The sequence below is a fragment of the Lynx rufus genome, unplaced genomic scaffold, assembly GCF_022079265.1.
Source record: "Lynx rufus isolate CCGP_SWC_20201006 ecotype Redwood Valley unplaced genomic scaffold, mLynRuf1.p SCAF_17, whole genome shotgun sequence".
Taxonomy (NCBI): Eukaryota; Metazoa; Chordata; class Mammalia; order Carnivora; family Felidae; genus Lynx; species Lynx rufus.
Window position 1 is genome coordinate 1,527,306 of NW_025814831.1, and position 16,580 is coordinate 1,543,885.

The window sequence follows — 16,580 nt, forward strand, 5'->3', positions numbered from 1 at the left end:
CCAGCCCCCCCCCACAGCCCACCCCCGCACACCCAGGCCCTTGAGACAGAAAGTACCCAGAAGAAAAGGGAACTTCAGGAAGCGTGTCGCCGAGCCACCTAGTTTCAATCCTGTTCTTAGTCTTCCCACGGCTGCCTGGGGGCTAGGAAGGGGGCTATGGGCACAGAGCTCAGCTACAAGGAGCCACATGTGCCTGGGGCCAGAGCGAGGAGGGCCGAGGTGCTGGGGCCAGCCTTCCGTCGCCCCAGCCCTTGGTGAGTAGGCTCCGCACGGAGAGAGGGCGGCGTGGGGGCAGCAGAAGCAGCCCAGGAGCCAAGGAGAGACGGGGCCCCACGGACGGGCCGGAGCAGCCAGCATGGGGGACACAGGCTGCCTGGGGGCCAGGGCACCGGCCAGGGCAGGGACGAGGGAGGCATGGGCCGGAGCGCCCACGCCAACATTGCTGGACGCACCGGACGTGGCAACTGGGCCTTCAAGGAACATGATGGCCATGGTGGGCCTGAGGCCTGCCCTTTGCCATCTGTGCTGGGAGCCCAGGGCTGGGCTGGACTGAGCTACTGCAGGACCAAGGCCGACGTGGACAGACAGGCCTAAGGTGAGGGCACAGGGAGAGGCCGGCCCAGCACAGGGGAAGAAGAGGACCCCAGATGGCCCGAGGGTCCTGTCCAGGACACTGGGGCCGGCTCTGGCCCCAGGCCAGGGTCAGAGGTGCTGGCCATGGGGTCCTGGGCTGCAGCACATGAGCCGGGACAGAGCACGAGGGGCTGGCAGGGGCTCCCGTGTGCTCAGAACCCAGACAGTAGCACAGGGGCAGACGGTCAGGAGCCAAACCTGGGCTAAGGAGTCTGGGATGGGCAGCTGAGACCGGGGCAGCCCTAAGAACACACAGTAGTTGCGGGCTGAGCTCGCCTGTGGGGGAGAGGTCATGGGGCAGCAAGGGCAGAAGGCAACTGTGGTCCATTAGCTCCGAAGACCAGTGGTGGAGTTTGTGTAGGTGAGCAGGGGAAGGGGGAGAGCAGAAGGGGCAGGGGGAGAACAGGAGGGACTGGGTGTTGCCCTGGGAACTCCAGGGGAGCCCACAGAGCTGGTACAGATGAGCAGGGGCAGGGGGAGGGCAGGAGGGGCAGGGGAAGCCAAGAGGGGCAGGCGCAGAGCAGGAGGGGCAGGGGGAGAGCAGGAGGGACAGGGGCTTGCCCCAGGAGCTCCCAGGGAGGACACAGAGCTAGTACAGGTGAGCAGGGGCAGGGGGCAGGGCAGGAGGGGCAGGGGGAGGGCAGGAGAAGTACAGCTGCCCAGGAGCTCAGGAGAGCCAACGGAGCTTGTGCAGGTGAGCAGAGGTGGCAGGTGGAGAGCAAGAGGCATGGGGCTGCCCCAAGAGCTCAGGGAGCAGGCAGAGCTTGTCAGGTGAGCAGGGGCAGGGGGCAGGGCAGGAGGGGCAGGGGGAGAGCAGGAGAGGCAGGGAGAGAGCAAGAGGGGCAGGGGGAGATCACGACAGGTGGGGAGAGAGCAGGAGGGGCAAGGGGAGAGCAGAGAGCACACAGAGCTGGTCAGGTGAGCAGGGGCAGGGGGCAGGGCAAGAGTGGCCGGGGGAGAGCAGGAGAGGCAGGGCTACCCCCAGGAGCTCAGGGGACCAGGCAGAGCTTGTGAGGACGAGTAGGGGGTTGGGAGAGAAGGAGGAGCAGGGGGAGAGCAGGAGGGGCAGGGGAAGAGCAGGAGGGGCAGGGGAGAGCAAGAGGGTAGGGGCAGGGCAGGAGGGGCTGGGGGGAGGACAGGAGAGTCAGGGCTCCCCCAGGAGCTCAGGGGACCAGGCAGAGCTTGTGAGGATGAGCAGGGGGTTGGGAGGGAAGGAGGAGCAGGGGGAGAACAGTAGGGGCAGGGAAGAGCAGGAGGGGCAGGGGAGAGCAGGAGGGTAGGGGCAGGGCAGGAGGGGCAGGGGGAGGACAGGAGAGTCAGGGCTCCCCCAGGGGCTCAGGGGTGCCAGCAGAGCTTCTGCCGGTGAGCAGGGTTCCTGGGAGGGCAGCAGGGGCAGGGGGAGAGCAAGAGGGTAGGGCTGTCCCAGGAGCTCCCTGGGAGACACAGAGCTGGTACAGGTGAGCAGGGGCAGGGGCAGGGCAGGAGGAGCAGGGTCGAGGGCAAGAGAGGCAGGACTGCCCCAGAGGCTCAGGGAGCAGGCAGAGCTTGTGAGGGTAAGCAGGGGCAGGGGAGGGGCAAGAGAGGCAGGGGGAGGGCAGGAGGGCAGGAGCGAGGGCAGGAGGGGCAGTGTTGTCCCCCGGAGCTCCCAGGGAGCACACAGAACTGGTACAGGTGAGCAGAGGCAGGGGAAGGACAGCAGCCGCAGGGGGAGAGCAGAAGGGACAGGCAGCTGCCACAGGAGCTCCAGGGAGCACACAGAGCTGGTACAGGTCAGCAGGGGCAGGTGGCAGGGCAAGAGGGGCAGGGGGAGGGCAGGAGGGCAGGAGGGAGGGCAGGAGAGACAGGGTTCTGCCCAGGAGCTACCAGGGAGCACACAGAACTGGTACAGGTGAGCAGAGGCAGGTGGCAGGGCAAGAGGGGCAGGGGGAGGGCAGGAGGGCAGGAGGGAGGGCAGGAGGGGCAGGGTCGAGGGCAAGAGAGGCAGGACTGCCCCAGAGGCTCAGGGAGCAGGCAGAGCTTGTGAGGATGAGCAGGGGGTTGGGAGGGAAGGAGGAGCAGGGGGAGAACAGTAGGGGCAGGGAAGAGCAGGAGGGGCAGGTGAGGGCAGGAGGGTAGGGGCAGGGCAGGAGGGGCTGGGGGGAGGACAGGAGAGTCAGGGCTCCCCCAGGAGCTCAGGGGTGCCAGCAGAGCTTCTGCCGGTGAGCAGGGTTCCTGGGAGGGCAGCAGGGGCAGGGGGAGAGCAAGAGGGTAGGGCTGTCCCAGGAGCTCCCTGGGAGACACAGAGCTGGTACAGGTGAGCAGGGGCAGGGGGCATGGCAGAAGGGGCTGTGGGAGAGCAAGAAGGGCAGGGGGAGAGCAGGAGGGGTGGGGGAACACAGGAGGGTCAGAGTGTTGTCCCAGGAGCTCCCAGGGAGCACACAGAGCTGGTACAGGTGAGCAGGGGCAGGGGCAGGGCAGGAGGAGCAGGGTCGAGGGCAAGAGAGGCAGGACTGCCCCAGGAGCTCAGGGGACCAGGCAGAGCTTGTGAGGATGAGCAGGGGGTTGGGAGGGAAGGAGGAGCAGGGGGAGAACAGTAGGGGCAGGGAAGAGCAGGAGGGGCAGGTGAGGGCAGGAGGGTAGGGGTAGGGCAGGAGGGGCTGGGGGGAGGACAGGAGAGTCAGGGCTCCCCCAGGAGCTCAGGGGAGCCAGCAGAGCTTCTGCCGGTGAGCAGGGTTCCTGGGAGGGCAGCAGGGGCAGGGGGAGAGCAAGAGGGTAGGGCTGTCCCAGGAGCTCCCTGGGAGACACAGAGCTGGTACAGGTGAGCAGGGGCAGGGGCAGGGCAGGAGGAGCAGGGTCGAGGGCAAGAGAGGCAGGACTGCCCCAGGGGCTCAGGGAGCAGGCAGAGCTTGTGAGGGTAAGCAGGGGCAGGGGAGGGGCAGGAGATGCAGGGGTTGCCTCAGGAACTCGCAGGGAGCACACAGAGCTGTACAGGTGAGCAGGGGCAGGGGGAGGGCAGGAGGGCAGGAGGGAGGGCAGGAGGGGCAGGGTTCTGCCCAGGAGCTCCCAGGGAGCACACAGAACTGGTACAGGTGAGCAGAGGCAGGGGAAGGACAGCAGCCGCAGGGGGAGAGCAGAAGGGACAGGCAGCTGCCACAGGAGCTCCAGGGAGCACACAGAGCTGGTACAGGTGAGCAGAGGCAGGGGGCAAGGCAGGAGGGGCAGGGCGGAGGGCAGGAGAGGCAAGGTTGCCCCAGGAGCTCAGGGGAGCAGGCAGAGCTTGTGAGGGTGAGCAGGGCCAGGGAGAGGGCAGGAGGGGCAGGGGGACGTCATGAGAGGCAGGGGGAGAACGGAAGAGGCAGGAGAAGAATAGGAGGGACAGGGGGCTGCCCCAGGAGCTCCCAGGCAGCACACAAAGCTGGCATAGGGAGCAGAGGCAGGGGGCAGGGTAGGAGGGGCAGGGGGGAGAACAGAGGGGGAGGAGGAGAGCAGAAGGGGTAGGGAGGGAGCAAGAGGGGCAGGAGGAGAGCAGGAGGGGTTGAGAGACAGCAGGAGGAGCAAGGGGAGAGCAGGAGGGACAGGGTTGCCCCAGGAGTTCCCAGGGAGCACACAGAGGTGGTACAGGTGAGCAGGGGCAGGGGGCAGGGCAAGAGGGGCAGGGGGAGAGCAGGAGAGGCAGGGCTGCACCAGGAGCTCAGGGGAGCAGGCAGAGCTTGTGAGGGTGAGCAGGGGTTGGGAGGGAAGGAGGAGCAGGGAGAGAGCAAGAGAGGCATGGAGAGGGCAAAAGGGGAAGAGGGAGGACAAGAGGGGCTGGAGAGTGGGCAGGAGGGGCAAGGGGGAGAGAAAGAGGGGTAGGGCTGCCCCAGGAACTCCCTGGGAGCACAAGGAGCTGGTACAGGTGAGGAGGGGCACGGGGCAGGGCAAGAAGGGCAGGGGGGAGGGCAGGAGGGGCAGGGGGAGGACAAGAGGGGCTGGAGAGTGGGCAGGAGGAGCAGGGGGAGGGCAGGAGGGGCAGGGGGGAGGACAAGAGGGGCTGGGGAGTGGGCAGGAGGGCAAGGGGGGAGGGCAGGAGGGGCAGGGGGAGAGAAAGACATGAAGGGCTGCCCCAGGAAATCCCTGGGAGCACACAGAGCTGGTACAGGTGAGCAGGGGCAGGGGGCAGGGAAACAGGGGCAGAGGGAAGGGCAGGAGAGGCAGGGGGAAGCAAGAGGGGTAGGGCTATCCCCAGGAGCTCCCTGGGAGCACACAGAGCTGGTACAAGTGAGCAGGGGCAGGGGGCAGGGCAGGAGGGGCAGGAGGTGCAGGGGGAGAGCAAGAAGCTTAGGGCTGCCCCAGGAGCTCCCTGGGAGCACACAGAGCTCCTACACGTGAGCAGGGGCAGGGGACAGGGCAGGGGCAGGGAGCAGAGCAGGAGGGGCAGGGGGGAGGACAAGAGGGGCTGGGGAGTGGGCAGGAGGGGCAAGGGGGGAGGGCAGGAGGGGCAGGGGGAGAGAAACACATGAAGGGCTGCCACCAGGAACTCCCTGGGAGCACATAGAACTGGTATAGGTGAGCAGGGGCAGGGGCAGGGCAAGAGGGGCAGAGAGGAGGGCAGGAGAGGCAGGGCTGCACCATGAGCTCAGGGGAGCAGGCAGAGCTTGTGAGAGTGAGCAGAGGCAGGGGGGACAGCAAGAGGGGCAGGGGCTGCTGTGGGGCAGGGTTGCTTCAGACAAGCTGTAGGCAGGAGGACACAGTGACCCTGGACTGTCCCCAGGGACCTGAGCTGAGAGGGCTTCCTGCAGCAGGCAGGGTTCTGGTAAGGTCTGGAGTCTGCAGGGGCTCGGGGGTGGGAGTTCTGGCCAGGAGGTGCTGAGGGCGGCAGGGCAGGGGGAGGTTAGGAGTGCTGCAGGGCAGGGGGAGCCGAGGCCTGAACTGGCAGGACCAGGTCTCAGACATGCAGAGGCAAGAAGCTAGACGGATCCAAGGCCTGGGCTCAGCATGAGGGGCCAGGCAAAGGGGTGGGGGCAGGTGGAGGAGCTGCTAGAAGGAGGTGAACCTATGGGGAGCACAGACAGCTCGGAGCTACCACCAGGCCAGGAGCTCAGGGGAGCAAGAGAGCTTGTGCAGGTGAGCAGGGGCAGGGGGGAGGCAGGAGGGGCACGGGGGAGGGCAGGAGGGGCAGGGACACCCCCAGGACTTCTGGGGAGCAGGCACGGGTTATGACAGTGAGTAGGGGATTAGGAGGGCAGGTGGAGCAGGGGGAGAGCAAGAGGGGAAGGGAGAGGGCAGGAGGGGCAAGCGGAGGGCAGGAGAGGCAGGGCTGCACCAGGAGCTCAAGGGAGCAGGCAGACCTGTGAGGGTAAGCAGGGGTTTGGGAGGGCAGGAGGAGCAGGAGGGGCAGGGGGAGAGCAGGAGGTGCAGGGAGAGGGCAGGAGAAGCAGGGGAACAGGCAGGGTATGTGAGGGTGAGCAGGGGGTTGGGAGTGCAGGAGGAGCAGAGGAGAGCAGGAGGTATAGGGGGAGGGCAGGAGGGGCAGGGGGAGGACAAGAGGGGCTGGGGAGTGGGCAAGAGCGGCAGGGGGGAGAGGAGGAGGGGCAAGGGGAGAGAAAGAGGGGTAGGGCTGCCCACAGGAACTCCCTGGGAGCACACACAGCTGGTACAGGTGAGCAGGGGCAGGGGGCAGGGAAACAGGGGCAGAGGGAAGGGCAGGAGAGGCAGGGCTGCACCAGGAGCTCAGGGGAACAGGCAGGGTATGTGAGGGTGAGCAGGGGCAGGGGGGAGGCAGGAGGAGCAGGAGGGGCAGGGGGAGAGCAGGAGGGGCAGGGAGAGGGCAGGAGAAGCAGGGGAACAGGTAGGGTATGTGAGGGTGAGCAGGGGCAGGGGGAGGCAGGAGGAGCAAGGCTGCCCCAGGAGCCTCAGGGGTGAAGGGCAGAGGGACTGAGCTACGAGCAGCCCTGGACGAGGTGGGAGCTGAGCGGTACGGCACACAGAGACCACGAGGGCGCGGGCCCAGGAGAGCCTCCCTGGACACGGGAGGGCGTGAGCCGCCTGCGGCCCGGTGGACAAGGTAGGGGGAGAGGCGAGCCTGGGTAGGAAGGTCTCTGGGGCTGAAGGGACAGGGGTGGCCACAGGCTTAGGCTCAGGGGCGCTGAACCCGCTCTGGAGGCTCGTGGGGATGGGGGACAGAAGGCTGGACATGACAAAGCCAGGAGGGGTGGCTCAGGGCAGTGGAGCCGGTGCAGGGAAGGGGGAGCCTGGGAGTTTGAGGCAGGGCCGCCAGCCTGGAGTGTGGGTGGGAGGGGAGGCCAGGCAGGGCCATCAGACTTGGCAGAGGGGTCGGGTCTGGCGGGGGACGTGGGCTCTGGGGTGCTGGCACCGTGCCCGAGAGGACAGCCAGGGCGGGGCAAGGCTCCCACCGGCACTGAGGGGCAGGCAGGCTCAGGAAAGACCTCTGCTGAAAGAGGGCTCTGGGGACAGGGAGGAGCTGGACAGGCCCCAGGGCACGGGCACTGAGTGAGCCCAGGAAGGCCTGAGGAGGGGCTCAGGGCAGGGACGGGATCCGGCGCCCGGGCGCTTTAGCTGCAGAGCTGACCCAGAAGATGTGAGGCCTGGAGGGCAGACGGCAGGCCACGACGAGGACTCCGGGCTGAGGGGCACGGGCAGCGGGTGGCAGAGGCCTGCTGTGTTCAAGAAAGGTCCCGCTGGCCCAGGGCAGATTCAGGCTGGGACAACAGGGCAGTGGGCTCAGGGCCTCAGCAGAGGCCCGTTGGGAGCAGGGGCCACCGGTCAGAGCTCAGACAGATGGCTCGCTCAGGCCGAGCACCCACAGGAAGCCCGAGTGGGGACCCAGGGGCTGGGCCCAGGAGACGCTAATCCAGCAGGAGGTCACCCAGCACCGACCAGGCCCATGGGGCCAGCGCGTGCAGCCGCAGATACACGAGGCCCTGGGGCGGCAGAGAGCTACGCCGGGCGGCTGGTCTGCAGACTTCCTGGAGGGCCACCCCAAGCCCGGGCACCTGATACCCTGCCCGGACCCTCCCAGGAGCGAGACCCTTGTGGTCACACGGCCTCCTCTCTTGCAGCCTCCACCACGGCCCCATCGGTGTTCCCACTGGCCCCCAGCTGCGGGACCACATCTGGCGCCACCGTGGCCCTGGCCTGCCTGGTGTTAGGCTACTTCCCTGAGCCGGTGACCGTGTCCTGGAACTCCGGCACCCTGACCAGCGGTGTGCACACCTTCCCGTCCGTCCTGCAGGCCTCGGGGCTCTACTCTCTCAGCAGCATGGTGACAGTGCCCTCCAGCAGGTGGCTCAGTGAGACCTTCACCTGCAACGTGGCCCACCCGCCCAGCAAAACCAAGGTGGACAAGACCGGTAAGAGGGTGTCCACTGGGAGACAGGCCAGGTCAGCCGGCCCACCTGACCCCGGGGCACAGGAGTGGCACCTCTGTCCCCCAAGCTCGGGGAGGAGGGCCTCTGGCCTGGCTGCCTGGTCCAGTGTGAGCGCAGGCTGCACGCCCCCACCATACTTCATCTCCAATGGCAGGCACCAGTCTGGGACGCCCCCCTGACCGGCCCTGACCTAGCCCACCCCAAGAGCTGTCCCCACCCCTGGCCCCCACTAACCTCCTGTCTGGTCTCTCTGCAGTACCCAAAACAGCGTCCACAATAGAGCCCAAAACCGGGGAAGGTCCCAAATGCCCAGGTGAGTCAGCAGGGCACCGCCCTGCACACCAAGGCCATGGCCCGTATCCAGGGACTGCCTGGTGGGGGGAATGTTCAAGAGGATCCCCCCCAAATGCTGACCCCTGCATTGTGTCTCCCACACCAGTTCCTGAGATTCCTGGAGCACCGTCCGTCTTCATCTTCCCCCCAAAACCCAAGGACACCCTCTCGATTTCCCGGACGCCCGAGGTCACGTGCTTGGTGGTGGACTTGGGCCCAGATGACTCCGATGTCCAGATCACATGGTTTGTGGATAACACCGAGATGCACACAGCCAAGACGAGGCCGCGTGAGGAGCAGTTCAACAGCACCTACCGTGTGGTCAGTGTCCTCCCCATCCTGCACCAGGACTGGCTCAAGGGGAAGGAGTTCAAGTGCAAGGTCAACAGCAAAGCCCTCCCCTCAGCCATCGAGAGGACCATCTCCAAGGCCAAAGGTGGGCAACAGGACAGATGGGGCACAGGGAGGTCGAGTGGGGCCTGGCGGACCCAGGCCAGCCCTCCACCCTGGGAGTGACCATCTGTGCTGACCTCTGACCCCACAGGACAGCCCCACGAGCCCCAGGTGTACGTCCTGCCTCCAGCCCAGGAGGAGCTCAGCAGGAACAAAGTCAGCGTGACCTGCCTGATCGAAGGCTTCTACCCGCCTGACATTGCCGTCGAGTGGGAGATCACCGGAGAGGCAGAGCCAGAGAACAACTACCAGACGACCCCGCCCCAGCTGGACAGCGACGGGACCTACTTCCTGTACAGCAGGCTCTTGGTGGACAAGTCCCGCTGGCAGAGTGGAAACACCTACACCTGCTCGGTGTCACACGAAGCTCTGCACAGCCACCACACACAGAAATCCCTCACCCAGTCTCCGGGTAAATGAGCAGCGCGCCCGGCCCCCCAGCAGGCCCCCGCGGGCTCTGAGCGCCCACCCCTGTGTACATCCCCCGCCACCCACCCCCGGGCAGGCACCCTGCGTGAATAAAGCACCCAGCACTGCCCTGGGACCTGTGACACTGTCGTGCGTCTTTCCGAGGCAGAGCTCAGGACACCCGGGCCTCTGGGAGGTGCGGGCAGGCCAGGCTCCGAGGCTCAGGGGTCACCATTCACGGGAGAGCGTGGGTCCCACCAGGGGCCGGGACCTGAGTGGGCAGGTCTGCACAGGCGGCCGAAACTCATGGCCGGGAGCCGCCTGGGACAGAGAGAGGGCTTGGCCAGGGGCTACTCAAGGCCGGAGGGGGCCGACAGGGAACGGAGAAGCCCTCAGAGCCCCTCAGGGAACGGGGCGCACGGTCTTTCCCACGTCTGGACCCGCCCAAGCTGTGGGACGCTGGCCTGTCCTCTTCCGCTGCTCCCCCCGTCCCCTGGACCTCTTGACAGCTCTGAGCGGTAGCTCTGTGCCAGTGCAGTAGCCAGGCCTGACCCATGCTGTGAGGACAGGCCCTCACCCCCCCTCAGATGAGGCGGCCCCGCCTGGCTTCACCCTGCCTGGGGCCAGGCCTGTCCACTCGTGGGGACACTCACCCCGGTGCCCCAAACGGGCAGAGGCAAGCAGTCCTGAGGGCCCAGGGGAGGGACCATCCCAGACACCCACATGGACGCTGAAAACAAGCCCCTCCCACTGAGCAGGGCCACCTTCACAAACACACACACACACACGCACGCACACCTGACCCACCGGGCCTCACACGGGACAATGTGCCAGGGCCCAGACCGGAACCAGGATTGGGAACCCTCACCGGGGGCCCCAGCCTGGTCCCCACCCCCTCCCACACCCATCGGCCGCTCAGCAGCCCATCCGCTCGCCGACCACACTGACCAGCCCTTCTTCTCCCCAGGACACTGGGGCCCCTCCCAACACACACCAACCCCCACCCCCAGCTGGCCCCGACACTCGCACCCACTCGTTCGCTAGGGTCACTGCCTGCCACCCTCTCGACCCTTCCCTGGGCTCTGCTGACCCTCCCGCCCTGCGGGCCGGGTCCCCAGGAGAACGGGTGTGGTGGTCAGGCTGCCTTCCCCCCAGACAGCCCCAGCACAGCGCAGAGCAGAGAGGGAGCGCGTCCCCACGGGCCAGGCCCAGGCGGGAGGATGGGGGCACCGAGGCCGGTGCCCTGAGGCTACGGAGGGCCGCGACCGTCACCCCGGGAACCACCCCTATGGGCAGGCATGGCACTCACCACTCCCTTCCTGTCCAGAGCTGCTCCTGGACGACAGCTGTGCGGAGGACCAGGACGGGGAGCTGGATGGGCTGTGGACCACCATCTCCATCTTCATCACGCTCTTCCTGCTCAGCGTGTGCTACAGCGCCACTGTCACCCTCTTCAAGGTGGGTGTCCCCGCACCGTCCCGCACTGTGGCCCGCTGTCCCAGCGCTGGGGACCCGCTGGAACCATGCCATCCCCACACTGACTCGACGCTGACCCCATGTTGCCCCCACGCTGACCCCACGCTGACCCCACGCTGCCCGCACGCTGACCCCACGCTGCCCACACGCTGACCCCACGCTGACCCCACGCTGCCCTCACACTGACCCCCACGCTGCCCGCACACTGACCCCGTGCTGACCCTACACTGCCCCCGGGCTACCCCCAGACTGACCCCACGCTGAGCCCAGACTGACTCGACGCTGACCCCATGTTGCCCCCACGCTGACCCCACGCTGCCCGCACGCTGACCCCACGCTGACCCCACGCTGCCCGCACGCTGACCCCACGCTGCTCCCACGCTGACCCCACGCTGCCCTCACACTGACCCCACGCTGCCCGCACACTGACCCCGTGCTGACCCTACACTGCCCCCAGGCTACCCCCAGACTGACCCCATGCTGACCCCACGCTGTCCCCACACTGGGGACCCACTGGAACCACGCTATCCCCACGCTGCCCCACCTCTGACCCCGTGCTGACCCCACACTGCCCCCAGGCTACCCCCAGACTGACCCCATGCTGCCCCCAGACTGACCCCACGCTGACCCTGTGCTGACCCCACACTGACCCACACTGGGGACCAACTGGAACCATGCTATCCCCACACTGACCAGACACTGACCTCATGCTGCCCCACACTGACCCCACGCTGACCCCACACTGCCCGCACGCTGACCCCATGCTGCTCCCACACTGCCCCCACGCTGACCCCACGCTGTCCCCACACTGGAGACCCACTGGAACCATGCCATTCCCACACTGACCCCACGCTGCCCCCACACTGACCCCATGCTGACCCCACGCTGACCCCACGCTGTCCCCACACTGGGGACCCACTGGAACCACCTATCCCCACACTGACTTGACCCTGACCCCATGTTGCCCCCATGCTGACCCCACGCTGCCCGCACGCTGACCCCACGCTGCCCGCACGCTGACCCCATGCTGACCTCACGCTGACCCCACGCTGCCCGCACGCTGACCCCACGCTACTCCCACACTGCCCCCATGCTGCCCCCACGCTGCCCGCACGCTGACCCCACGCTGCCCGCACGCTGACTCCACCCTGCTCCCACACTGCCCCCATGCTGACCCCACGCTGCCCTCACACTGACCCCACGCTGTCCCCACACTGGGGACCCACTGGAACCACGCTATCCCCACACTGACTCGACGCTGAACCCATTCTGCCCCCACGCTGACCCCACGCTGCCCCCTCACTGACTCCACGCTGCTCCCACACTGCCCCCACACTGACCCTACGCTGACCCCACACTGACCCACACTGGGGACCCACTGGAACCACGCCATCCCCACACTGACCAGACACTCACCTCATGCTGCCCCACACTGACCCCGCCATGACCCCACGCTGTCCCCACTGTGACCCAATGCTGCCCCCACACTGACCCCACGCTGCCCCCACACTGCCCCCAGGCTACCCCCACACTGACCCCACGCAGACCTCACCCTGTCCCCACAAACTTCACGCTGCCCCCACACTGACCCCACGCTGCCCCGACTCTGACCCCGTGCTGACCCTACACTGCCCCCAGGCTACCCCCAGACTGACCCCATGCTGACCCCAGACTGACTCGACACTGACCCCATGTTGCCCCCACACTGCCCCCAGACTACCCCCACACTGACCCCACGCAGACCCCACCTTGCCCCCACGCTGCCCCCACACTGGTGACCCACTGGAACCACGCTATCCCCACACTGACCAGACGCTGACCTCGTGCTGCCCCCACACTGACCCCACCATGACCCCACGCTATCCCCACTGCAACTCAATGCTGTCCCCACATGGACCCCATGCTCTCCTAACCGTGACCCGATACTGACCCACGCTAACCCCATGCTGCGGTCCCACTGTCACCATGCTGTCCCCACGCTGTTCCCACACTGACTCCCACGCCATCCCCATGCTATCCCCGAAATGAACTCATGCTTATCCCATGCTGTGGACCCACTGTCACCATGCTGTCCCCATGTTGTTCCCACGCTGACCGCTCGCTGACCCCACTGTGACCCCACGCTGACCCTATGCTGTGGACCTACTGTTACCATGCTGTATCCTCTGTGACCTCACACTGACCCCATGCTGTCCTGCCTGTGACCCCCATGCTGACCCCAGCCTGTCCCCATGCTATTGCCATGCTGTCCCCGCAATGACCCCAGGCTGTCCCCACACTGACCCTACACTGTCCCCACACTAACCCCACGCTACCCCACGCTGACCCCATGCTGCCCCCACACTGACCCCATACTGTGGACCCACTGTCAACATGCTGTCTCCCCTGTCACCCCATACTGACCCAATGATGTGGACCCACTCTCACCATGCTGACCCCACTGTGACCCCATACTTTCCCCATGCTGTCCCCATGCTGTCCCCATGCTATTCCCTAGCTGTCCCTGCAGTGACCCCACGCTGTCCCCATACTGACCCCATGTTGACCTCACACTGTCCCCACACTAACCCTATGCTGTCCCCACCGTGACCCCATACTGACACCATGCTGTGGACCCACTGTCACCATGCTGTCTCCCCTTTGACCCCACACTGAACCCATGCTATTCCCATGCAGTCCCTACACTAACCCCACACTGACCCCACGCTGACCCCATGCTCTCCTAACCATGACCCGATACTGACCCCACGCTGACCCTATGCTGCGGTCCCACTGTCACCATGCTGTCCCCACGCTGTTCCCACACTGACTCCCACGCCATCCCCATGCTGTCCCCGAAATGAACTCATGCTGATCCCATGCTGTGGACCCACTGTCACCATGCTGTCCCCATGCTGTTCCCACGCTGACCCCATGCTCCCCCATGCTGACCCCGTGCTGATCCCACGCTGTCCCCACCATGACCCCACACTGACCCCACACTGACCCCGTGCTGTGGACCTACTGTTACCATGCCGTCTCCCCTGTGATCCCACACTGACCCCATGCTGTCCTGCCTTTGACCCCCATGCTGACCCCAGCCTGTCCCCATGCTATTCCCATGCTGTCCCCGTAATGACCCCATGCTGTCCCCACACTGACTCCATGCTGACCTCACACCGTCCCCACACTAACCCCACATGTCCCAACCGTGACCCGATGCTGACCCCACACTGACCCCATGCTGTGGTCCCACTGTCACCATGCTATCCCCACGCTGTTCCCACACTGACCCCCACGCTCTCGCCTCTACCCCATGTCATCCCCATGCTGTCCCCGAAATGACCTCATGCTGACTCCATGCTATGGACCCACTGTCACCATGCTGTCCCCATGCTGTCCCCATGCTGTTCCCACACTGACCCCACCTTGTCCCCACACTGACCCCATCCTGACCTCACATTGTCCCCACACTAACCCCATGGTGTCCCCACCATGACCCGATGCTGACCTCACACTGACCCTACACTGACCTATGCTGTGGACCCACTGTCCCCATCATGCTGACCCCACGCTGTCCCTACAGTGACCCCATGCAGACCCCACGCTGTGGACCCACTATCACCATGCTGCCCCCATGCTGACCCCGTGCTGACCCCACACTGCCCCCACACTGACTCCACACTACCCTAATGCTGCCCCCATGCTGCCCCCATGTTGCCCCCACACTGGGGACCCACTGGAACCACGCTATCCCCACGCTGACCCGATGTTGATCTCATTTGCCTCACACTGACCCCACCGTGACCCAATGCTGCCCCCACACTGACCCCATACTGACCCCACGCTGTGGACCCACTGTCACCATGCTGTCTCCCCGACCCCCCCACACTGACCCACACTGTCCTGACTGTGACCCCGATGCTGACCCCACGCTGACCCCATGCTGTGGTCCCACTGTCACCATGCTGTCCCCACACTGTTCCCACACGGAGCCCCACGCTATCCCCTCTGTCCCCATGCCATCCCCTTGCTGTCCCCAAAATGACCCATGCTGACCCCCCGCTGTGGACCCACTGTCACCATGCTGTCCCCATGCTGTTCCCACACTGACCCCACACTGTCCACACACTCACCCCATGCTGTCCCCACTGTGACCTGATGCTGACCCCACACTGACGCCAAAGTAACCTCACACTGTCCCCACACTAACCTCACCCTGTCCCCACCATGAGCCGATGCTGAACCCACACTAACCCCATGCTGATCTATACTGTTGACCCACTGTCCACATCAGACTGACCCCATGCTGACCCCACAGTGACCCAATGCTGTCCCCACACTGTCCCTACAGTGACCCCTTACAGACGCCATGCTGACCCCAAGCTGTGGTCCCACTGTCACCATGCTGTCCTCATGCTGTTCCCAAACTGACCCCACATTGTTCCCATGCTGTGGACCCACTGTCACCATGCTGTCCCCACGCTGTTCCCAAACTGACCCCAGGCTGTTCCCACACTGACCCCCACGCTATCCCCTCTGTCCCCTCCCGGTCCCCATGCCATCCCCATAAGACTCCCTCCCACTCAAGCGGTCCCGGGGAGGGGGGCGCCTGGAAGGGGGGCTGTCCTCGGGGGTCCCAGCCACGTCACCTCCTGCCCTCCTGCTGCAGGTGAAGTGGATCTTCTCCTCGGTGGTGGAGCTGAAGCGCACGATCGCGCCCGACTACAGGAACATGATCGGGCAGGGGGCCTAGGGCCAGCCGTCCCGGGCGGGTGTCAGCGCTGCCCCAACCCTGCACAGGATCCCGGTGCGTCAGCCTGCTGCCAGGCCTGCTCTCCCGCCCTCTGACCTCGCCACCCTCTGACCTCACAGCCACCCTGGGCCTGCGCCCTCGCCCTCTGGCCTCGCGGCCACCGTGAGCTGCATGCTGCGCCCTGAACCCCCGTTTGGAGAATCGCGGGGACGGCAGGTTGTGCCCCAACCTGAGCTGGTGGACGCCCGCTGGGCCCTCCACGGCGGCCGCCAGGCTACCGCTGTGGCCGCGCACGGTCAGCGGGCACGCTCATCCTGGAGGAGGCGGGCGGCTGGCGATCCCAGTGTCTGTCCGGCAGGGACCGGCCTCTGTGCGAACCCCGTCCAGGCCAGGCTCCGGGACGCAGGGTTTCCCCAGAGCAGCCACGTCGGCCCAGATCCTGAGGAAGCTTCCGACGTGTCACTAACGGTCAGTCAGATCTTCTGCGCCGGAGGAGACCGCGCAGACAAGGGCCTGGGCCTGTGGCTGCTGCGGGAGCCCCGTGGATGCCGGGGACAGAGTGACATCCAGCCAGACAGGCCTCCTGCAGAGGGGTCTGGTGACCTGGTCCCCGGGCCAGTGGGACACAGCCTCGGCGGACACAGGTGGAAGGTGCCAGGAGGCCAGGGCGGCAGGCCCAGCCCGCCCCCCCCGTGGCCGGGGCCTGAGTCCCACCAGGCTCGCGCGGGGGTGGGAGGGAGAGCCAAGCCCATGGCCGGGCGGACCCCCAGGACTGGCTCTCCGCCCTGGCTTTGGGTGGGTGCCAAGTCGGGGCCCCCACATGGGAAGAGATGGCCACGCAGGGGAGGAGAAGCAGAGCCCCCAGCCCCAGGGACAGAGAGCCCGGGGCTCCCACACATGGGAAAGCCACTGCCGAAGCTTGGCTAGCTTGTTTTATTATTTTAAATGTCTGGAGCTCGTTGATTTCCTTTAGCATTTCTTTTTCTTTTTCTTTTTCTTTTTTTTAATGACAATAAAATATCCTTAAAAACTCCATAACCGGCTGGGGAAAGTCTTCCTCTGTTGACGCGCCCCGTGACATCCACAGACTGGCCGTGCCGTGTGTCGGTCCCTCCAGCCGTGGGAGCAGGACCCCCGGCCCCTGGGGTTCCCGGGGGGTGAGGTGCGCTGCAGGCGCGAGGGGTCACGTGAGGCCT

General features: G+C 66.1%; 1 gene segment (V, D, J or C); it reads left to right on the top strand.

The window, feature by feature from the left end:
• Positions 1 to 172: 172 nt before the first annotated feature.
• Positions 173 to 16,332, top strand: LOC124512454 (immunoglobulin heavy constant gamma 4-like). The segment is given in 7 exon segments: positions 173 to 254; positions 7,671 to 7,961; positions 8,236 to 8,292; positions 8,419 to 8,748; positions 8,857 to 9,177; positions 10,501 to 10,631; positions 15,301 to 16,332. Coding segments are annotated over 7 exon segments (1,281 nt in total).
• Positions 16,333 to 16,580: the final 248 nt, after the last annotated feature.